Source organism: Leptosomus discolor, chromosome 3 (genome assembly GCF_034619465.1).
Source record: "Leptosomus discolor isolate bLepDis1 chromosome 3, bLepDis1.hap2, whole genome shotgun sequence".
Lineage (NCBI taxonomy): Eukaryota > Metazoa > Chordata > Aves > Leptosomiformes > Leptosomidae > Leptosomus > Leptosomus discolor.
In genome coordinates, this window is record NC_141393.1 from 28053904 (window position 1) to 28078401 (window position 24498).

Consider the following 24498-nt stretch of genomic DNA (forward strand, 5'->3'; position numbering starts at 1 on the left):
AAACACCAACACACACTTTTTCAACAGTGCTGTGACAGGTGCTGCTCTGAAGCCACGAGTTAGCTATCAAACTTCACAGAACACTTGACAGCAGACTAGCACCTTTTGCATTAAAGCATTAGTTTTACCAGATTAGCGGTACATAAGGCATCGTAAATCAACCAGTACTGAACTTAATTCTTTAAATAAAAAAGAAATAATTCAGAATGTACTACCAGTGTACAACAGCTGTTACATTTATATCGAATTCACAAGCAGTAACTACTCCAACATATACAGTCAGCACCAGAACTAAACAAAACAAAGTAAAAGCTAACCTTTGCTGGGTTTGACTTGTTTTCATAAAGTAACACAAATCATAAAATAACAAACATATTGTAAGTCCAAATTCTCAGAACTGGCTCCTTGACTTGGCTCCTTGTAGAGTTCCTGCTTTAGGTTTTTACACTGCTCTAAGTGCCACTTCATGTGGGACTTAAAAATGGATCTCCAGCTAGTTTGTATTCACAATGAAAGGAATGGTATTTGTCAAAGTAAATTGGCAGGACTGACCCAGCTTCTCCAGAGGACTTCTACCCTGCTAAAAGTGTGGGTCAACAAAATCACCCAGCCAACCAACAGGCTAGGTAAGCAAGACACCTTAGGGGGAACCGGGGGTGGAAAAACGAACAAGAACTTCTACCCAAAAGTATAGCCCTTCAGCACACTACTGCCACAAGGAATCTGTCTGTAGGCATACATATACCTCCTTAGGTGACAGTATTTTTTAAAAAGCAGCATCCAGAGCTGTGTATTTGCCCTGCTGCCTCTCCCTGTGCTATGCACAGACCATAAGTGACCATTAGATCTCTCATGATCTTAAACAGCAGTAACCAAAGATTCCTCTTCCCCCCATTTCTACACACATTCTGCTAACACAACCCCTAGCACCAACAGGACTGAAAGAATTTTGGTTATTACAGTTCAGTAATGACAACAGAATTCCTACAGCTGCTAATTTAAAGAAAGCATTAAAGCATTTGATAAAGGTTGGCAGGCTGTTCAATGTTGCCCTCTTGTAAAGATCTCTGATTGGAGGAAGGCCAAAGCAGATGGAAGGAGTGACCTGGGCTCTAAAACTTGATGAGTGTGGCGCAAGTAGCCAACGTTCTTTAAAAAAACCCAACAAACCTCTATATGCTCCATGTCTGAGACTGAGAACTTGACCTTTTGAACCACCAGCATGAGGAAGAAAATACTAAGGGTGTTAGTTGGAAAAGTTCCAAGATTCCAGAAGAAACTCCAAAATGAAATAAAATAAAGCAAGTCCCTCATGGCTTACCCAATCATCCCTGCTCCTTCCTAAAGATTAGTGGAGTGGTGAGGTGAACTCCAAAAAAATTTCCATTCAGCCACAGTAATAAACTACTTAGAATAAAAAGGCTGAGAAAACTAACTTCTTCATGGGGCCGACTCTGCTTCTGAGAATGCAGCACCTCAATTTCACTTTTCTCAGTCACAGTCTTGGTTTGCTCCTCCTCATTGCAAAATGCCAGACATCCAGGCAGATATAGAAATGCATGTCTTGTCACCTCAGCTGAGCTGTTACCATATAAAGATGCCCAGTGTTCTTAAAATCCTGAGTGCTGGAGCCAGGCAGGTGTTCCAGCAGGAATCCTGGCTCCACTCAACCATTTCTTGTATGCAAGGTGTACGGCTGCATGAATAGGCATCCCATAAGCTCAGAGTAAGTGAACCAGAAGAAAAGCAGCTGAGCCTGGGGGAAGCAATCCTGCTTTCTTGGTTCTGTAATGCCCAAAGATTTCAAAACCAGCAAAGAACTTTATTCAAAAAAAAAAAGAACAAACACCCACCCCACCCCCATTAATCACAACAGGAAATGTTTCCCTGTAAAGGAAACACCTTTGCTCTTTTTTGGAAGAAATATCACATTATCTAGAAAGTGCTGTCACATACAGAACTGGTATGGGTCAGGGAAGAGCTGTGGTCAGCTTAATCTTGGTCAGGTTGAGCAAATGAATGCGGTCACTGTGGGATGTGGTAATACTGAATATAAATTGGTGGAACGGAGCAAGACATCTTTGAAGTTTCTTACATTGCTTGATACGACTTAAGCCATTCTTATCAAACTTGCAGTTTGGCTGATTGGACAGCAAAGTAAGGAAAGAGGCAGATATCATAATTACTTGAACATAAAGAACGAATTTTTCTCCCTTTCAGGGGATTACATACAGCAATTAATGCCCAGTAATTCATTACCACTAAGTACTTGTTGCATGGATGATTAACAAACTTTACAGTGGGAACAAATGAAGCTTTTGGGCTCCTCTACCTTTCTGGCTTTTGTCAGTTAAGATTTTTCTTTTACTGCTCTGATGACTGACACTAAAATGATCAATGAAAATAAAAGCATGTAACATTTTTCAGAACCCTTCAGAAACATCTTTGGGCCCTATGGGAGGCATAAGCCTGCTCGGGATCTGCCTAAAGATTTTGTTCATGTCCAGGACGCCCTCCGTGACAGGTCACACAGCACCCAGGACGTGAAAGATGGGTATGACTCTTCCCAATGAGCTGCCATTGCCACAGTCAGTCTCTATAATGCAGAATGGGAGACCCTGAAACATACTGGAACTACAATCTTACAGTACACATGCAACCTGTCAAGGACAATTCTTTTGAATTAAATTGATTTTGTCCCCAGTCTTTTGTCTTGGTATTGGCTGTTGTGGCAGAAATCACCACATAGAAGCCTGACCTGGACCCTTGCAGAATATACAGGAAATGATACTAGCTACAGCCAATGGCTTACTGGTTTAAGCAAAGAGGAATGTACATCAGGTATTGAACCAACAGTATCTGGTTAGCCCATTGCTATTTTTACCTGTGTTGGGTTGGTGTTCTCCACAGGGAAATGTCCTATGCCAATTCTGAGACAGTGAATGGCATCAGGGTATTAGACCTCTCTATAAAGCATCAGAAAGAACACCCAAGTGGATGACAGCAATAAAAATTGATATTCTCTAAATGATAGCAATAAGGTATAATAGCTTGGCTCCAAGCTATTAACAGTATATCCAGTGCCTTCTGCAACTACATTCTTTTGGGGAAGGTTGTATGCATGTTCTCCAAGAAATTGAGTTTCTTCTCTCTTCTCATCCTTCTGATTAGAACTGAGTTGGTCTTCCAGTACATGAGTGAAGCAGGTAGAAGGGGTTGAAGGGAAAACAAGAGATGGTGTTATAAGGGATTCACGTGTGTCAAGACCTGCTGCAGGTGTGTCTATGGATTCCACTGCAGAAAAAGCAGCAATATGTCTTTCACACACTTAATAATCTGTGATTTCTCCCAGAAACTGAAAAGTTATTGACTAGGTCTGTTGGCCAGAATAATTAATTTGCTGCAGGACTTGAGTGCTTTAACTCCAAAGAAAGACCTTGAGCTTACGCTAACAGCTTATACAGAGTTTCATTTGATGTTTGGGGACATTCAAAACTTTCTTGCTTTCTTTACTCTTGGAACACACAAAATTAGAAGAGCAACGGAAGACATTGGAAAGACTGGAGTAAGGCTCACTGTTATGATGTCTCTTATGGGAATTTAAAGCACATTTGTAATTTCCTCAGAGATTGCTGCTCAAAGCAAGATTTCAGATGGACATATAATGGTCTCTGTAGAGACATTTACTGTAACAAATTGTGCACTAATTCTTGTGGGAATGGAATCTCTTAATCTTGCTGTTGAGTCATACTTACAGGCTATGACAAACTCTAGCAACTTGTAAATTCCACAGAGCAATGGTGCACAAACTTACATGCAGATTATTGAAATTTATTTAGATAACATTCTCTGGTCTTACCTACAAAAATACGCAAAAGACGACTGGTTTTCTGCCATAAAGAGGAAAGAGTGTTCTTAGTAGAAACAATTCTTTAAAACATAATTGCCTGCCATTTAGTTAACTAACAACTCCACCTATTCAGTCTCCTACCATGAAAAATGTCTGTTTGCTTTGTATTTCTCTTGGCAGAAAAACAAGAGAAATCTCAGCCACTCTAGACTTTAGGGGACTACCATAGACAGTAACCAAGATGATCACAGCTTGGATGGAGAGCGATTACATGAAGAGGCAAATTGTAGTTTCAAATCTGCCTATATCCTGAAGTGAGAAAAGAAACTGTTCTTGATCTTCCTCTCTTAACTTAACAGAGATTGCCTATTTCTGCTGTATTCACATGGCATACATAAAACTCTATGAAGTATTAATTATACTATTATATTAATTCATTTGTTGCCTTACGAACTGCTCCTACACTAGAGACAAGAAAAAAACCCCACATATTTTTTACTACATCACCCTCATCGTTAGTAGAAATTTTGTGAAGGAAATGTCTAGTGGGCTTAAAGGCTTGATTGATTTCCTCTACATTGCAATTCTGACTGACATTCTGGTACTCCCTGTCAAAAGATCTCTATAAAGCGTCACATTCAGCTTTTTTATCCCTGAATAAATCAATACCAAAGCTTTTGATTATATTTTTATTTTTTATGATCAACATTATTCACCTTGCTCTCCAGAGAAACACATGGTCTTATACCATGACTAACAAATAAACCAATAGCTCAGTAAGACAAGCACTACCCTGGTATTTCATTGTAGAGAAGTTTGTGCTAAATTTTCCTATGTAACCACTGTCGAGCAGTTTATGACAGTCACAGAATGATACAACAACCTTTTTGCACAGTGCAGGAAATGTATACTCACTCTTTGAAAGACTCTTCTAAACGCTGGACTCGTAGAAATGCTTCATCTCTCTCTTCATTGGCCAATCTAAGCCTTGCCATGACAGCCTCATCACGTTCCCGTTGAGCAGAATACACTTCTTCCACCAGAGCTGCAAAAGTAACCACTGTGTTTAACAAACAAGTTTGACAGGGAAAGACACTACTAGATGCACTTACATGGGCCTTTGCTAGCATGTCCTGAAATCAACACTTCTTCACTGACCTCGGATTACTCTTGATAAGGTCTATATTATTCTTCAGACCCACACTAAATTGCTGTTTATTGCTAAAATGAATACTTTACAGAATGAAATAAAGTTATGTGTTTTCAAATTCACCCCTGTATAATCACACAAAGCAAGAAGGTGATTTTCTTTGTGTGCTGAATACTTGTTTAAAGGAAAGTAATTCTTAAAGGTCAAAATCATATGAGACACTAGTAGGTTTCTCCTAGGACACGAAGTTAAAAGTAATGATCCATTAAAACTACTTCTATCATCACATTCCTATCAAGGTGGCACACTGATATTAAATATTAAAAATTTTAACATTTTCATAGTCTGTCTCTAGTATCACAAGAGTGGCACAGCTGGCATCTCTCCTTCTCTGCCAAGCCTCTACTTTATTGTGTAATATACTGTTATATTATCTGTTACAGCATACATGGACCTTGGAGCATTAGGTGCCAATAAACTAAGATTTACTGTCTATCCTTGGGAGCAAACTAACACCTTCAAGTCATTCCTCATCCTGAGCTTACGTTTTCTCCCTGCCTCTCCCCTGTCAATATGTCTAACACCATCTCTGGCACACCGCCAGAATCCTTACCTCGACCCTGCCTCCACTAAAATCTTTATTCATACTTTCATCATTTCCCTCTGCAGTACTGCAAATCTCTCCTCACAGTCATCATAAAACCCTGCAGTCAAAATGTCTAGGGGGGACTGTATCCTCTCCGATTGTCATGGGCACCTCCAAAAAACCTCCACTGAGGCTTGCAGTTCCAGAATTCTCCATGCTCCCCTTCTAGTCTGCCAAGCTGGTGTTTAGCAACAGCCTCCTAACACCATACTACAGTCTCTTTCAAATTTTGGTATTTATTTTTCAAGAGTCTTCTGTATTAAGCCGTTCTGCTGGGCTTCCTTATCACCATTAGAACTCTCTGCTCCTCTCTGAACCACTGCTTAAGTCATTAAGTTAAGATCCCAAAGGAATGCTTCCTCCCTCTTCACTTTAGCCTAGAGCTTTTATTCCTCCATTCTTACCTCAGTTGACAGCAACTTTGTTGCCTTTATACATTAGTTTACTCTTTCTTCACCTTTGTACATTATTGTACAAAAACTTCATAGTGTGATATAACATAAACCACTTTATGGTTCTTTACAGAATGGAACAATAGGAAGATAGTAGTACATTTTGCTAGCAGCTACATTGCTGGCACAAAATACACTTTATCAGTACCAAAATACCCCAACCAACTGAAATAGTGGTAAGTCTCTGTAGAGAGACCAGCAGCTCAGATAACCAGAGATGTAAGATGAGCTAGAAAATGAACAGAAAAAGTCTGGAGAGATGAATTTGGATGATGTTCAAGGTAGGAAAGCAATCCTCTTGTCCTCAAGCTGGAGAGAAGAGTGTTACTGAGGAGTAAGGAAGCATTTTTTGCAGGTCTAGCAAAAGGTTGCTCAGTAACAGCAGACTGGACAAAAGAAGACAGAGAAAGGCTAAATGTTACTTCTGGAAGTGTAGTCCCTTCTCTCACAAAAATATGCAGAGTAGCTGCAAGCCTAGTCATGAGGCCACAGCTGTAACAACTTGCATCCCAACAAAAAAACCAACCAAACAAACAAAAAAAAAAAACCAAAAAAAAAGAAGAAATTCAGCATCAAAAGCACAAATCTTGAAATGTACACAAAATTTAACAAACACTGACTTAAGTCTCTTCCATTTTAGTATTTACTTGTTCCACAAGAATAGTGCCTTTTTTCTTGAAGAACTATTTCCTCTGTTTGCAACAAGACAGCTTTGCTTGATGTGAAATGGAAAAACTAAGGCACAAGTAAACCAGCTGCAAAACTGCGTGTTCACAGATTGGTAGTCAGGAGTAAGTTTGCAGCATTTGCAAAGGATGAGTCTGATATACGCAAAGGTAGGCGGCTCAGCAAGAACAAGAACAAATTGTATGAGGTGGGCTGTGCATTTCAGCTCACAAGACTCAACTTAGGTTGCTGAGATCTGTGATGGCAGGGGAACTAATGCGTCAGTATCGACTGCCTGGGTAAACTACAATGCAACTGCTATCTCCCAGTTGGATCTGGAATACACAAGCAGTTTAATTCTGTATGGTAATTATTACCTATCTGTACCTTAATATATTTGTTTACTATAGTTTTTCCCAGTAAATTATCAGTTTACCTAGCATCATGACAGAGACACTGCACAGAGAACCCTTTCCATAAAGCTGCAGGTAGAAACATGATGCAATTTTCATAACGAAAACAAATGCTGCAATAGCAAGCTGTCTAAAATAACTGAAGATTTGGCATTTATTACTGTTCTGGGCTAATTAGTTTCCAGATTAGCTAACTTCTTTCTGGTCTCTTTGACTGCATCCCTTCTTCTGTCAGACCTTATCCCCACCTCAGCATGGAAAAACAGAATTTGCTGACTGCTGCAATAGATCTCGAGCATACAAGCACACTTAAAAGGACTGTGTTTCAGCCCATCTAATTCCCTCTCTGTGTAACCATAACCAGTAGCAATAATGACTATACAGGCTTTTTAAAAACAATTATTGCTTATTTCTCCTTAAACCAAAGTAATTTATATGTAACAGTAAGAAAACAGTCAGAAAAACAGATTTTTTAATTTATTTAAACATCCTGCTTATCTCAAATGCTACCATCCCTAATAGCAGCCCAGGGGATAATTGTCTTGAGCAGTGAACCATTCCCCCACCCAAAGGTCCATTACGAAATACCGTCTCTTAACTATTGGCTATGGAAAAGTGTCTTAAATTGAGCAAATCTTTCTTCTCATTTTTTTATCCTTTTACTAAATTAAGGCATTGGAGTAAATATCCCAATGACTATATCCACCAACCACATTAAAAAAAAAAGTATAGTAGTTCCATATCAATTACAAGTGTTTGGCTTTTGCTGTTATTCCTTAAAAGTACTATCGCAAGTTAATTTTTTCAGATTAAAACAGATTAGGGAGAGTGTAGAAAATCATGTAAGATGCCTGCGTGGTAATCTAAGTTTAAAAAAAGAAAAAACCCAATACTTAGTTACATGGTATTTTAATATCAATATCAAGGTATCAATACTGACACTGACCATAAGAAATTACTAATTTAAAAAATACTTAAAGTCCTCATCTAACTCATTTTAGTGGTCCAGAGAAGGCTACTTCACCCAATTCCTTTACCAGCCAAAGCTTCTGCTGAATTTAGGTTAGACATTTCTGTTATTCAACGCCTATACCTTTCTAACTCTGTTTAATTTTTTACAATTTACTTTTTTTTTTTTTTTTTAATACTATATGGAATATTATAACAGTTACACAATTGCAGGTAGTACAAAGCATGATGCTGTTAACAATAATGTTCACCATTCAGACTAAGCTATGGATGAGTAAGTAAAAGTTCAGGACCACAAGGATCATAGGATTCTTCAAATAAGCCACTGAAATACATACACCTTTGGGTTGCAATGCAGCGGCAAACCAAAACATTTTGTGTCATATTTAGGAAAAGTATGTGAAGTATAAGCTGTCCAATGAAAAGTCTATGAGCGAGTGATATAAAAATCCTCCATATTAAAAAGAGTAAAGAATATCAGATTATCATCCCTATGCTTCTTAAAAATGCCAGGTGAAAATTGATTGAGAGTAACAAGACAGGCTCCTAAGTCCCATTCAAGATAAGGCATATCCAGCAAAATACTAGCCCCATACTGGCACGCTGGCTTGATGCCTGATCCAATGAAAAATGCGATCCAGCTACTTAGTCACCAACTGCTCTAGTTGACACCATGAGGTTTTTCTTGGATACCTTCCAATGGCACACCAACCAACCCTATCCTGTTTATCTTGAGGCCTGACCAACAAGAAGCACAAATTCTTATAGAACTTACGTTTCAAGCAAGAAAATGACACACAAAAATGAAGCATGAATAGTCAAGTATTAAGCTAAAATGAACTGTGTCATTTACTAATTCATGTACATATAATGACATTCAGGAGTTAAAATATTTAAATCCCATATTGCTAAATTAAGAAAAAAGCATTTTTTTCCAATGCTTGCAAACATTGTAATATATACAAATATGACATTACTATTTAGTTGCATAGATATTATTTGCTTTGGAATAATTTAGTAATATCTTTCTCCTTTTAACTAAAACCCCTGCATACTCTAAAAGAGCTCTTTATTTTAAAAGAATCATTACGCTAAACTCATCAATTCTAAAACATTTTTAGTTTTTAGTAAAGAAAACAATTGTAAACAGAGAGCTTTTGTAAGGTAGATAGCTATTACAAAGTTCACTTAGAAAATCAATATAGCATTTTAGCTGGAATTTGCTCATTAAACACCCACAGCTCTAATGCAAATTATGATGGAATGAATAAAGCAAATACATATGCTTCTTTCTTTTTATTAAATGTAAAATCTACTGTTAATTGCATCTGGTATGTCATATAAACTTTTCTCCTTAACTATTAAATGGAAGCTTTTACAAAAGTCATTAGAGATTCTCTTTCTTTGACTTGTATAAATTTCAATATTTGTTCAGTAAAGGTTCACAGCAGTTAAATTACATTAACAAATATTATTAGCTACTATGTAAGCCAACTAAGTAAAATACTTATATTGCAGGTAAAACAAATCAATGGGTGTTTACAATAATATTTGGATATGTCCATTTTTAAACAAGCTTATCAAATATCATGTAATTCTTAGTCAAATGAGAGAGAATCAAAGTAGATTTTTTTTCTTCCCAAATACTCAAATTTGTTTAGTAAGCTAATTGTTTTCTAATATGGGCAAAAGTAAATATGAAGAAGATGAACCATACTGAGTATGAGTTTACCGAGTCAAAGCAGTGTACATATTTTCTTAGTTGAACCTGATTCTTTTGGCAAACCTATCTTCTACACTTGGTGAAATACTTTTAAAATACAGCAGTAGTGAGAAGGGGTGCTGGAAATCATTCTAGTTTAAACAGTGGTTCATGATTTTCCAAACAACAGAACTTTGGAGGAAGGGAGGGAAGCATGGTTCCCAGGAAAAAAAAAATCTGTTTGCTGAAAAAACTGAATAGGACAGGCAAGAAAGAAGAAATTGTTAGGACTTAAAACATCTATGGAAGCAGAAATCATGTCCCATTACTCATTAAAAAATGTGAAATCTGGAGTACAGGCCAGATCTTATAAGGAAAAGATGAGATCACTACTACACCGATATCTCAGAAGATATTAATGACACTACAACGATCAGCTTTCAAGATAAGTCAGTTTTACAGAAATAATAATATTTTGGACTTTGCAAGGTGTTTGACATTAACAGATGTGATGAAATACTGCTTTTGGTTTTGGACTACATGAAAAAAAAAGTGATCCAAGAAATAGTACAATTAAAATTTTGCTAATTGTTTTTGTAACAAGCATTAGTTATAGTGACCAGTTACTACCAGAAAAAAGACATGGTGAGAAAGTTTTTTTCTTTTAATAATAATGTAAAAATGTCAGGTTTTGTAGTTTAAGATTTAGTATTCAAGAGCAGTGGTTGCTGAACAGCAAGGGACTTGGGATTTTCTTTGGCATTGATTCTGGTACATTCAAAGTAATGTTAAAAGTCACTCGCACCATTACAGCAACAAGAAATAATGAGATGATACGTTTTTACAAAAAAGGCTCTGAGCATCTTAAATATCCAAGAATTGACTTAAATAATAATTAATGACTCAAAACATTTTTCATGCATGATTCAACTGTTTCATACAGGTATACAGCTCTAACACAGGAGTGAATGTCGAACTCATAAGAAAAATGAACCAAAAAAATAATTTCTGTTTTCTGCCTTTTGGAGATGCATGCTACTCTGGAGAAAAAGTAGAAACATGAAAGAACTTGCTTGGCCAAGTCATACTTAGAATTCGAATTCCTGTAATGAGCTTCTTGTTTATCCTGCTCAGTTGCTTCCATGAAAAATCTGTCAGTTCAAATTTATCCTACAGAGAAGTTTAACTGAAGTTTTTAGGGATTTTTGTTGCATTTTCACTTTGGATTTCTGAGTAGCAGCTATACAAATGTGAGGAATTAGGGAAGTATACGGGCAGAAGAGGTGCAATGGCTATCTGCCTTTTCATATTCATCACTCCTCCCACTCCTGTGTCTCTGCCTGCCTAATCACAGGAGGACTTGGAAACTATCCTTCCCATTTCCAGATGGTCCACTACTATTAAATTTTATTTAACCATATTGATATATGCTTGTTCTCCTTACAGAAATACAAACATGTATGTATTTGTTCTCCAATCAAAATCCTCTGAGACTTCTTTCTACTAGATTTAATAACTATGCTCACAATTGTTAAACAAAAAGTCAATCTTCTCATAACCAAATAAACAAAAAAAATTTACTGCATTGCTATGAAGGCCTTTAAAATGTGTCATTAATTGGTCTCTGTGCATACATGTTACAAAATGCAGATAATCCCTAGAAATGTTCAAAGCCTAAGGCCCTTATGTGGTTCTCAGTCAGGTTAATGGCAAATTACCATGAGCTCCAGGGCTGACTGTCGACTTAAAAATAGTGCTGAAATGTTCTATTACGAAACAGACAACTTAAGTTCCTAGCTCTTTCTTTGAAAGCTACCACTTATTTACTTTCAGTTATGACCTATAACTGAAAAATAAAAGCAAAATAGTGATAAGAAGATTACAGGCAAACTACTTAAGAGTTTTCACCCATCTATACCAGGAATTACAGACTACAAGTCATTTACACCTAAATGTGACTTTATAGATAAAGCAATCTGAACAAACACAGATAGAACACAGTGACTTCTTTATTGCTTTGTGTTTGTTGTATGTATTTAGTGCGTAGCATTCATCTGCTCCTACATTTCCAATGCTATAAACAGAGTGTTCTTAACAAAAAGGCTAAGTTGCTTAGTGGAAGCTCTGCATAGGGTTTTCTTTGTGTACTCAGATCCCAATTCAATTAAAAAAAAAAAAATAAAGTGGGAAAGAACAGGAGAGACTATTACACGCGGACCCCAAGGCAGTTCTTGTGAAAGCCAATCCCTGTACAATACTTAAGCCTCTGCTTCTAATACAGTAAAGATAGCTGACTTGAAAATTCAAACCATGATGCTGTTAAACTTTTCTTCAGTCAATAATTACTGATGCATGAGTATTTACTTTAGGGGGGGAAATATAAATGTTGCATTAAAGTTTGCAAGTTATAATTTGATAGGTTAGAGAAAAGTTTACTTTATTAAAGTAGATTATTTGCAGACCTTTTTATTCCTGAATAAAACCCAATTCTTTATGTTCATCTAGCACCATAGTGGAGAAGAGAGAAGGGCCAGAGTAATCATAAAAATATGCAGAAGATACTGGCTTGCTTTTTACATACCAGCTCCACCCATAAATAGCTTAGTAATTTACATTTTAACCCACGCCAGCTCATCGTATATCGTGCTTCAAAAAGCTGCACACGACTTTTTGACAATCAACAATTCTGATAACCTGAAGGTAAAATTACACTGTTTCAAATTAAGCTGTTAAAAATTAAGCCAAGACGTTCTCAGTCACAACACCCCCACATTGGTTGTTTGGGGTTTTTTTTTTCTGTCCTTTACATCGATTGTCTATCTTCCCATACAGAGGATTCAAATCCTACAGCTATTTTCAAAATTCTGTTATTTACCAGGAAATATTTTGAAAAAATATTCAGGAAATAGTTTTGCATAATGAAGCATTAATAGGACAAAAGCCCTAAGAACTATATAGACTATGTATACAAATGAATTATGCATAGAAAACTGAGTTAGGAAGTATATGCATTACCTACTTAAACTGTAAAATATCATTCATATTTAGGTTTATACACACAAGGGTTGGGGACTATTGAGTTCTTTTGGCTAAAGCCCAATATTGGCCTTATTTCAGTTTAATTGGAAGAGGATCTTGAATTCATCTTCTCCATGAGATATCAGGAACCTGGATTTCTGTTTGTACCAAAGGTTAATAAGAAATGTGTCTGCAAAAGTCAAACAGCATTAAATACCAAAAACTGATTATTATTCTGCAGGAGTTGTTCTGTCATTCATAATCTCTCCATGCTCCAACCTTCCACAGCTAATCTTTAATGGATGACATGCAAGAAAGAAAAATAACATCTAAAAAGGGACTCTAAAGTGAGCTTTGAAGGAATGGAAAATACTTTTCTTCTGTGCTGGAAGTTATTGCCACCCAAAGTTTATTACTGGCAAGATTACTTATTTCCTCTTACTTTATGGGATATTAAATCAAACTAACTCTAAGCTAATAGCCACTTGTATATTTATTTTCACTTTTGCTATTAAAACTATTGCATATGCATCCAGTAATTATTTTTCAAGTTAATTTAGGAAACTTCAAATAACGTTCATGAATATTTCCATACCATAATCAAGATTTCCAAAATACCACAAATGTTAATTTTCAATATTTTTGTAAAAACAGACCTGAAAAAAGGGACTTCATTGTAGGTATATTGCTGTAGTTTCCAAGAGACTGAAAGCTATACGACATATACAACAGTATTAGAAGTACTGCTTTCTTCCTTTTTCCACACTATATTTCCTATCATTACCCTGGTGTTTCAGAGAGCATCTGCAGAATGCTAATACCGTTTTCAGGCTGTAAAGGTGCTGTACAACACCTAACAGACCTAGCAGGGCTGGACTCAATCCACTTCTTCCTGCTGAGTTGACGCTTCTTCCTGCTAAGTTGTTGATTTTAAAAAGTATTAAATTTTGGTAACGTCACTACCAGATATTGCCAAACAAACAAACAAACAAACAAAACAACCAACCCCACAGCATAGCCCTTACTACAGAAACATTTAAGGAGAAGTATTTTTTATTATATTTTCCTTCAGAATTATTCTTAGTCCCAATATATAGCACTGTGATAGCAACAAAAATATTCCAAGAGCCAATGCTCTGATGCCAACTATGGTATATTTTGCTTCAGTAATGGTGGGAGTTACTGTGAGAAGACCAGGGCTTTGGCATTTTTTCCAGTCTAGAGAGGCTACCACCTTTCTCTACAAATCTTACTAACACGCAACCAGCTCTTTCCTCTAAAAGTTCCCATATATCCCCTGTAAAATTCTTCTGTTAGGAAAGGCCTTACTACATCCATTCAAAGTGAGATCTGTTTTCTCTGCTAGTTCTTTTGAAAACTTACTCCTTTGCAATGCCTCCATCCTTATCTTCCAGTCTGTCCTCAGAGGATGTGTGGTCCTTCCCCCTATCCCCTCCCACAGAGTGCACCCCTTCCCTTTTCTGTTCCCCATATGAAAGTTCTGCAGTCCCACATTTCAAGATTTGTCTGTTCTTCATATCTAGTTCACATGTGGTGTTCCCTTTTTTCCCTACATTATCCTAGTTTCAGTTCTTTTATGATGTGCCTTTCCCTCAATTTTCCTCATGTTGCTTCCACCTTTGTTCTCTTCGTGATGGGGAGTGAAACTAATAGTACCTTCTGATATTGGCTTATAATGCGAGGAAATCCAACAGAAGAATAACAAAGAAACAGCAGGAACCTGTGGCAACTATGACCACCAGAACCAATAGTCTCTAATGCTCAAAAGCCTGCAACCAAAACTGCGAATTCCCTGATTTTCCTTAGCCATAGGTACCTGACACAGAGACAGGGACCCAAGGAAGTTCTAAAATCCATTCTCCAGGCTAGCAAAACTTTAAAATAAAAACCTTCTGAAAACAAGTTATTTAAAACAAGTTATTTACTGCACACAGTATTAGACATTCTCTTCTATCATGTACATCAACTGCCTTAACTCTACTTTTTCTTATTCTCTCATGAAGCATTTCACAAATTTACCCCTTTTCTCTTCACTTCTTCCTCTGAATGAAGTAAAAATCGTAAAGTGTCAAGCTTTGGGTTATTTGTTTCTGAAGACCGTTGTAGCTTAATTTTAAAATGGCCTTTGTCTTCAGATTTTCTTTCCATGCGACTTGTTAAGGTAAAACCCATCAATTAGAGGGTTACATTTTAAAATAAAATCGTAATATTCCTCAAAGTAGATAACATTTTTATGGTGTACCTTTCTGATGTTTTTTACAATATAATTTTGTGGAGTCATTTTCTTATCATAAAGTCAGTACTAAGTAATAATAAAAATGCAAACACCCATATTTACAAGCTTCACTCTACCATGTGTTATCCACTGCAGTAATTAAACATTAACTAGCAACATGAAATCACAGCAGCATGTGTTCTCCTTTCCTCAAAGGACTTAACACAAGGGTAAATTTTTTTTCCTTAAACACACTGAGTCTTCTTTATTAGGTTCTGCTTGTCCATTAGAACTCTCCCCAAGGCTTTTATGAGACAGAGACACACATAGACCTCTACAAATTCACTTTTGTTCACATCATTCCAGATTTCAAAACATTTACCCAAACTTGGTAACATTCTTAGAACTGTAAGACGGGAACCAAATATACATGAAATATTAATGATGCCTCCTTTTGGCAAACAGCTTGTGTAGTAAGGAGCTTCTTGCCCTCTCGCTCAGCATTTAAAGGATTTTATACTTCCTGAACTCATAAAAGGAAAAGAAAGGGTATTTTTTTAAAGGTAATCCTTATTACATGTTGTAGCTCTCATTAAAATTTGGTTTATTCTTCCGTTTAAAATGGAGTAACTATGTTAATATTATATCCATATTCATGCCATACTGTTTTGAAGAGAATATTATGCTTAGGACATAATTAGAAAGTTTAAACAGTAGTGCAGGAAAAAACCATTTGCTAACAAATATTTCAACTGTATCCATAAAAATGAAACTAAACATGTTTTTGACACACCTTTTGACACACATTTCTTCCCAGGTTTTAATGAGCAATGAACACCTATATCAAAGAGAATATTTCTCTATTATAGGTACAGACATAAAAGACTACAAATATCCAGGAATAAACACAAAACTTGGGATTCAACCCAAACAATTTGCATTAGCTTTTGGCTGGTGGATATACTGCTTCTGGATACTGCTGTGATATGCAGTACGGGTCTTTTTTCCCTTCTGAAAATAAAGCAAGTAGTTTATGTAAAATGAAATAAGAATAAAATTATGCCTATATTTCAATTTGTTTCCTAATATGTAGATTAGATTTGCCTTTCCCTTCCTTCACCACAGAAAATCTAGGAACTCTCTCTTCCATCTATTATATACACATAATACTGTATTCTCAGGAGTTTGACATTAAGTGGAAAGTCAGCCATCTGTTTTTTCAGCTGGAGAGTTTATTTTCTGCTCCATTTTTCTGAAGACAGTTACTCTTCCCTTCAGTACCAATATTTTGGGGACAAGTATTAGTACTATTAACACTATACAAAGTGAAGTGTGTGTGGTCTATGAGGACATAATTTTACCTGCCTTACACTTTATTTATCGACAAATGATATGATAAATTTATAAAAGCACTCCCATTAATTTCTTTGAAACTCTTGAAGAAAAATCTCAGCGTATTTTTAATCCACTGGGTACACTGTACACACAGTCACTTTTCAATAATAAATATATTCAGCTTCATTACTTTAGAAACTTCCAAAATCACAGAACACAAATTGTCCCCATTCTTGTACGTCTACCCAAAGAACAATTAACAACAAATATAAACATGCATTCACTTTCAACTACAAGCTTAAAACCCTTTCATTTCGGGAATTTGTATGAACTTCATTCACTGGAGACATACCATCATGCGACAAAAATTCATTATAACTACCAAAAGAACAGATTTTTAAGGAAAAGTGCAGGTCTGTAGTTGAGGTGAGTGTGTGACTATCTCCATACATGGGGAGGGGGTAGTATTGCTCTGGAGGAGCTAAAACAATAAGTGGTATTTGAACTGCTGGTTGAAAGGTAGAGGCACTGGTAATCATTATTTCCCCTTGTTTGTTCAGGACCTTCCAACAAAACAAACAACCTTTTTGTGATTGGATTGACATGGTGTTAACAATGCATTTAATGCCCAAATCAGTATGAATACAGGTAAAGCTCCTGCTAATACCAGTACCAGGATGTTAAAGCCACCTATTTTCTAAGCAACTCTAAACAGCCACACATGAAAAAAAAAAAAAAAAGTCAAATCTTCCCTCCTTTAGCAAATAAAGCTAACATTCACTAGGCCACGTCATATAGCAACCATGGGTACTGTATGAGCCATACAGCCATCTGTTAAACGGTTGCCTACTGTACCTGCAATCTTTTCTGCAATCTTAGCTTCTGTAGCTCTCTCTTGCAGTTCGAAGTCCAGTTTTATTGTCTTCAGCTCCTTGTCCTTTTCAGACAGCTTATCTTGAAGCTGTATTGAACAAACGGACAGTAAGATTCTTATCTGGATAAAACAGTCAACCAGCTTTTAACCACAATTAAATTTTAAATAATAGTTTCTTACCCCCAAAATACAAACACTAAGCAATACAACAGAAGTTCATTTAATTATATTTATATATTTAAAGGGCAAATGGTAAAAATACGTTTTTTAACATCTGCCCTAGCTTGCTCTGTGAGACAAGTATCAATATGTATGCCATTATTTTTACTTGGGATTCTCTTCTTCAGGTATCACCAGCTGTAGTCCTTCTTGCTAAGGAAGTTCAGAATCACATGGAATATAATGTAGGCGGTGTCCACATGAATAGCCTATTTCGCACCAAGAGTACTGCCATCACAGGCTGAAGAGACTGTGGTGTAAATGTATAATTTTTCATATGCATCACCAGATTAAAAAACTTGTACTCTTTCACATGTTGAGGCCTTTCTTTTAACTAGGAATTCACTAAATCTGTTCTTGGACAGATATTCGAGCTTGCCATTGAACATTCAATGACACTTCACGGAAAGACTATAGACTTATCTGTTGTTTAGGTGCATGCAACCACTACTAATGCTAGAAGCAATGCAGTGTGCAAGTAGGATAGAATTTTCTTTCCCTCCATAAAGAGGAGGTATCGGGGGCACATTCATGATCTGGACCACATGTATGGAAGCATGAGCTCCAGATCCTATTCGTAAAATCCTGGCCTTGGTTTTGGTCCGCCTTGGTTTTCAACCATGATGCAAGAATCTATGTCACTGATTAAAAAAGTCAAAGGGTATGATGAAAGATTTTTTTAATTCCAGAGAAGCAGTTGTTAAGCAGATACTATGAATCCAAAATGACAAGAAAGCTATTGATTGGTGCACTAAAATAAATAACAAAACTAAATTAGGAACAGTTTAAAATGTGTGTTTTGTAAGACAACCATAAAAGAGCAAATACTGTGATCTGAATATCTCAATTGTACCTTTTTATTTTTGGCCCTCAGAGTGTCCAACTCTTTTAAAAGGAATGCAGTTTCTTTTTTTCCACCTAAATCTGCAGCATCCTTCCATGAGGATATAAATTCAGTGGGCATCCTGTTAGTCTTTCCTTCTATGGTGCTGTGTTTAGGAGGGGAAAAAAGAAAGAAAAAGAATGTAAAACCAGTTCCTTCACAGCCCCCAAACAAAATAGACAGAAATAAATTAACAAAACTTATTAACTATTGCAAATGTGTTAAATAGTCAGTAAAAGGGATGTCCTTCTATCACTTCTGAAATCTGTAATTCTGAAAAAAAAATCTGTAAATACGGAATAGTAAATAAATATACTACAGTACTAAGGCATAAAACAGATTAATATGAATTGGCTATGAAGCCTGCAAACAGAAAATGCTTAAGGGAAGCAAATATTAAAAACCTGTGCTTAACATGAAATATTTGGGAATCAAACTGATGCTCATATTAAAAGAAACAAAATTCTTTGGTAGGATGGGACAATTTCACATGAAGTGAAATGAGAATATCCAGAAAATAAGATCTAGAAGTTCATCTTGAAGAAATCTATAAAACTATGGTGTTATTCTAAATACTGTAACTGACAACAGAAATTCCATACTGTATACCACTCACAGAGTTTTAAGACAACTTATTTACCCATAGATAGGGTAAAATAGGACAAGATTCAATGGTCACAAAAACTCTGTCTCGAGGTAAGACTTTTATAAACTGCTTGGCTAGCCATTGATATTCACAGATAACTCAGATCTCACTTGTAAGATGGCAGCAAAATCAGTAGATGAACGGATTAGAAGGGGCGTTAGCAAATATTTTTTACATTCACTTCCCTTAGGCGTTTTCTGTTTATAGGCTTCATAGCCAACGAGTCATAAGAAGTAGCCACAGAAAAGCTATACCTTCTGTACTCCTATTTCTACTGTATACACTACTTTCATTATGTGTAATTCACATCCTAGAAAGAAAAGAAAAGCTATCTGTTGTTCCAGAGTCACTTTCTTAGGTAGACAGTTGTTTGTACTCAGCCATGACTTTCTTCACCTGCTTCCCTTGGATTAATTTTCTCTGTTTCTTTAAGAAGGAAGTTAAGTTCTGTACTCTGCAGGCAAACTATGTGGCAGATTAAACCACATCAAACACAGCAAGAAGATTCACATCAAAAAAGTACTAAGTGTATTACACTATATATGGGGTGGAAGAGTGTTTAAACTGCTTGTCTTTACTTTCCAGATCCTTCAAAGCCTATTTCAACTTTGCTCTATATAGCTATTTTCATTCAGTATTGTTTCAGACTGCAAGTGATAGAGGCCTCTGGATACTACCGCCCAGGCGTTACAAACCTCAAGCTTCTTTTTTTTGTGTGCATTTTCCATGTTCAGGAGATGCTTCCCATGAACAAATTTGAATATATCTCATCATCATCTTTCAATCCCTCAAATTTTTTCTTCCCAATGTCTAAAAGAAAACTTAGAAGTCACATTGATGGTACACTAAGACCATCTTCTACAATGCAAATCAACACTGACTCAACGTTTCCTGGGGCCTTATATATTGAGATATTTTCTCATCTTATATTCAAATTGCACTCTATTTGGGGAAGGATAGATTTTGTGCAGTTTATATAGTATCTACCACAATGAGATTTTGGCCTATAGCTTTAGGATCCTACATAAAATATGTTTGCAGATGCGATAGTCCAACACGCTGACTGCTGCCAGCGGCTAATCTCAGTGTTCAAGAGCAGCTTGGTTGTCAGTACAAGTGGCACTGGCAAAGGGTAGGAGCAACAATCTTTAGCTGACTCTGTGCTGGGGTGCACTTAAGCACTTAGGATTATAGTTGGCTTTTAGTGCAGGATGCATTGCCCTAACAGCTTATCTTGGGCCCTAAGGCAAAAAAAGGCAACAAGACTGATGGAGAAGTACTATGACTGTTTTGGCCCGATGGGTCACCACTAGATCATACTAAAGATAAAAACCAGGTGCAGAATCTGCCAGATAGGTGAAAAATTAGACTATATTTTTCAAAAGTACATCATAGGGCTCTGCAGCCTTGATCCCACTTTCAAAAGCAACTCTGTCACTCTCAGTTAAGGCTTGGGCTTTAGAATGCCTAAGTTGCTCAAAAGTGGCAGCATGTTCCCTAGTCAGCTGGGTATGCCTTCATACATTATGTCACATATAGCATGTTTCTTAAGACTGCAGTAGAGGGCCATAGCTCAGTAGGGAAATTAATGACCATAAATGATCAAAACTAATGACAGAATAAAATCTTTGGAGTTTGTATTACACTTTTCAACTGTATTTGCTCTTTCCTATATTCCTATCACAGACTGCCTACAAACCATTACAGCTCCTCATCTTCACTCTTCCAGCTTCATCTGGACTTCACCCTGCTTCATTCCTGCTTCCTGCTTGCTCACCATACTTAGAGTACACTGTGCTTGTTGTGTAAAATCACAGATACTACTAGACTTTTAGATCATCTTCTCTAATTCTGTTCAGTATGCGTTTTTAAAATTCTCTGGAGAGATCACAATCATTGAAATACCCGTAGTGTGTCACATAAGCCATTGCCATGATCATATTTTGTATCAGTGCTAGAGAATACAGCGCTGAAATGCTGCATTCCACAGGGAAAGAAAGGCAGATAGGGTGAGTCTAAGTAAAAGTTGATTTGCTGATTCTCAGATGGGAAGTAAACTTCCTTATCTTTCAAAAAATCCCTATGTATATTGTCTATAATTTGAATCTAGAAAAGCTATATTTAGGAATATTTGGTTTTACCTTGATCCTTCAGGGCTAGAATTATAACCACTTGGAGCTCCTCCTCTTTGACTGGTTACTGGCAAATCTGAAAGTTTCAGTGCTTCAGCTTCTGCCTGGATGAAAAATTCTGGGGCTTTTTGAGAATTCTGATGAAACTGAAACTCAACACAAAAGTCTTCTTTTTTCTGTTCCAGGATGTGCGTTTCTAAATGGAAATAGAAGCAAACACATTTTTTTTTATTTGCAGAAAGCAGCACAAACTTGAGATTTCACATTCAAAAATAGCTTGCTATATTCTTATTTGTAGCGACACACGATAAAGTGCTCTAGTTTCATGTTCACAGCTTCCTCATCGCACTAAGGAATGAGAGCTGTGTTACCTAAATCACAGATGTAGGAGCTACAATCTACTTCCTGGATTTTTCCACAGAAATCTGAAAATTCATCACCACTTCCTAATCCCTCTTCCCCTTAAATGACTGCTTAAAATAATGCTCACCCTAGGAAATTATCTACCTATCTTTTGTAAAAATCAGCTCTACCCTGAGAGATGAGGAATTTCTGCTGTAGACAGGGAAATTTGCAGGTTGTGAACTAGACTCTTACTTATACTGCAGTCTTTTTCAAATCCATTTTGGCTACAGAAAGAGTATCAGCAAGCTGTAATTAGCAACAACAAATTTAAGGATCCATTATTCACTCCTGGAGAGTGTAAGTACAGGCTCGTACAACTAAAGAACTTGAAGAATGCAAAGCACAAATTGTGCCAAAGGGAAAAATTATCTGCTTAAAATGTTGAGTGTGATAGTTAGTTCTCTTAAGCTTGGCTACTAGATATTTTTAGGACATATTTCTGATATCTAGGTATTTAAATGAAAGATCTACATACTGTGAATGTTCCTTCATAAAGTAAGAACAAGTAAGTTTTAATTATAGAACTATATTAAAAAAGGAGGAGGAAGAAGCCTAAAAAAGCTGTGAATGGAAAAAAGTGCATATATTCTTCATTCTTTCATTTAGATTAGTAGAGAACAAACAGTAGAGCTTTCGCTCAATCATTAAAGTTAGTGTTTCCAAACATTTTGGATAAATTATATGGTATACATTCTTTGATCCAACTTATTACTTCCTCCTCAAAAACAATAAGAAACTGTCTACACAGTTGCAATCACCTACGAATAGCCTGAAAATACACATCAATCAGTATCAAGACATCATGCTGCACATAAGACACAAAAACACAGATTCTAAGTCAAAAAATACTCAAAACGATTTCTAAAATCTGTTGCAATAGATTACTCTTTCCTTGAAGACAGACAGACGCAATCAATGGCACAGGAAACATCCGGAGGCCACAGACAGATGATCTGGGGATTGGCTAGAGTCAGTTTAACAAGTTCCCATACAAAGCTGTGTGTTACTACCTTGAGGAAAAAGTTATCGTACCTGCTGCTCATCTGTATTCTCCTTATCTACAGCAGCACAAATCCACTTGAATCCACTTTCACCATTCCTCGAAACTATAACCACTGATTTCTGTACTAGAGGAACAACAGTCAACAGTGTATCAGAATCTTTGTTTCTGAGCAGTAATAAACATGTGGGGACGATAACTTGATGAAACATTAATTAACAAGTACAACCTAACACTACTTTCAATACTGTGATTGGAATGTGTTCCTCAGATCATTTAACGGCTAACGCAGAAATTGAACGCAGCCCGCATGCACCTGGATTTTCCGAGTGAATGTATGTTGTTTTACACTGTCTCAAAATCCTGCAAGTTTTTGAGCAGAGATTTCCTTTTAAGTGCTGCTACATTTTAAAACTAGATTCAACCTCTTGCTCCTCCTTAAAGTGAGTAGCAAGGATCTCTAAAGAAACAGGCATTAAAAAATTCACTATTTATACTCTAAGAACCTGCCCCAGCTGGGGGTCCCCCAAGTAGCAACACATTAGGCAAAAATTCTCAATCCTCTCCAGTTAGTACTAGCTGAAAACTAACCTAGTCTGAATTTCAATACTGCAAAGCTTTTTACAGGGAGGCATACACTTGGTTCAGATGCATTTCCTATTTGATTTATATTATAAAGAACAGCCTACCAAACATCATCCTGACCACTTCTCGCATTTCAGATGCAGTGATCTGTATATATATATATAGTTGCAAACTATGCTCTCACACTGAAGGGGAAGTGCAGCACTTCACTTGCCATAACAACTTTTCCTCATCATCTTCTCCAGGGTATCAACATTTTCTATAAGCCATATATATTTGAAGTGCCGCAAGTGAAGCGTGTTGCATTCTGTGCAAGAACTCAAGCATAACATATCTGTTGCAATAACCAGTGACTATATTGTCATGAACCTTTGTTCCTTGTTCAGCATCTGCACTCTCCTTTGGCCCACGCTATATGAAAGATGGAGAAGAAAAACCTTCTCACTCCAGAATGCTAAGATTAGATGACATTAGCTACCACAGTTACACTGGGACAAACCAAAAAAGGGATTCTATGCCTTTAGCATGACAGTAATCAAGGGAATAATTTTTTCTTCTTTTTCACAGTGTCTGTTTTTTGAATTTGCTGCTTTTAGTGCCAGGACTTCAAAAAGAGTTCACAGTCATCACAGTTGGAAGGGATCACTGGAGACCACCCAGTCCAGCCCCCCTGCTCAAGTAGGGTCACCTACAGCAGATTGCTCAGGACTATGTCCAGATGGCTTTTGAATAGCTCCACAAGCAGAGACTCAACAACCTCACTAGGCAGCCTGTGCCAGTGTTTGATCACCCTCATAGCAAAAAAATTGTTTCCTTGTATTCAGATGGAATTTCATGTTATAATTTGTTCTCATTGACTCCTGTCCTATCAATGGATACTACCAAAAAAGAGTCTGGCTTCTTCTTCTTTATTCTGTTCCATCAGGTATTATTCATATTAACAAGATCCACTCCCCCGAGTCTTCCCTTCTCAGCTCTCAGCCTCTCCTCATACATAGGCTCCAATCCCCTCATGGCTCTTTGCTGGACTTGCTAGTTAGTCCATCTCTTGTACTAAGGAGCTTAGAACAACTTGACACTCTAGATGTGACCTCACCAGCGCTGAGCAGAGGATGTATCACCTCCCTCGATCTGCTGGCAATGCTTTTCCTGATGCAGCTTGTGAGGCTCTTGGCCATCCTTGCCCTGAGGGCACATTGCTAGCTTATGCTCAACTTGCTGTCCACCAGGATCCTGATCCCTTTCTGCAGAGCTGCTTTCTGGTTATAAATTGTGCCTAGCTTGGTGCCCAGGATGTACAGTTACATGGGATTATTC

General features: G+C 36.9%; 1 protein-coding gene across 1 annotated transcript in view; it reads right to left on the minus strand.

Moving 5' to 3' along the window:
• The window catches only part of MIPOL1 (mirror-image polydactyly 1), a 152740-nt gene that overhangs the window by 115013 nt on the left and 13229 nt on the right, over positions 1 to 24498 (minus strand). The window contains exons 2-5 of the mRNA XM_009959026.2: positions 21201 to 21387; positions 18384 to 18519; positions 17293 to 17398; positions 4766 to 4895 (exon numbers count right to left, since the gene is read on the minus strand). Coding sequence (XP_009957328.2) covers positions 4766 to 4895; positions 17293 to 17398; positions 18384 to 18519; positions 21201 to 21387 — 559 coding nt within the window. The remainder of the gene's footprint in view (positions 1 to 4765; positions 4896 to 17292; positions 17399 to 18383; positions 18520 to 21200; positions 21388 to 24498) is intronic.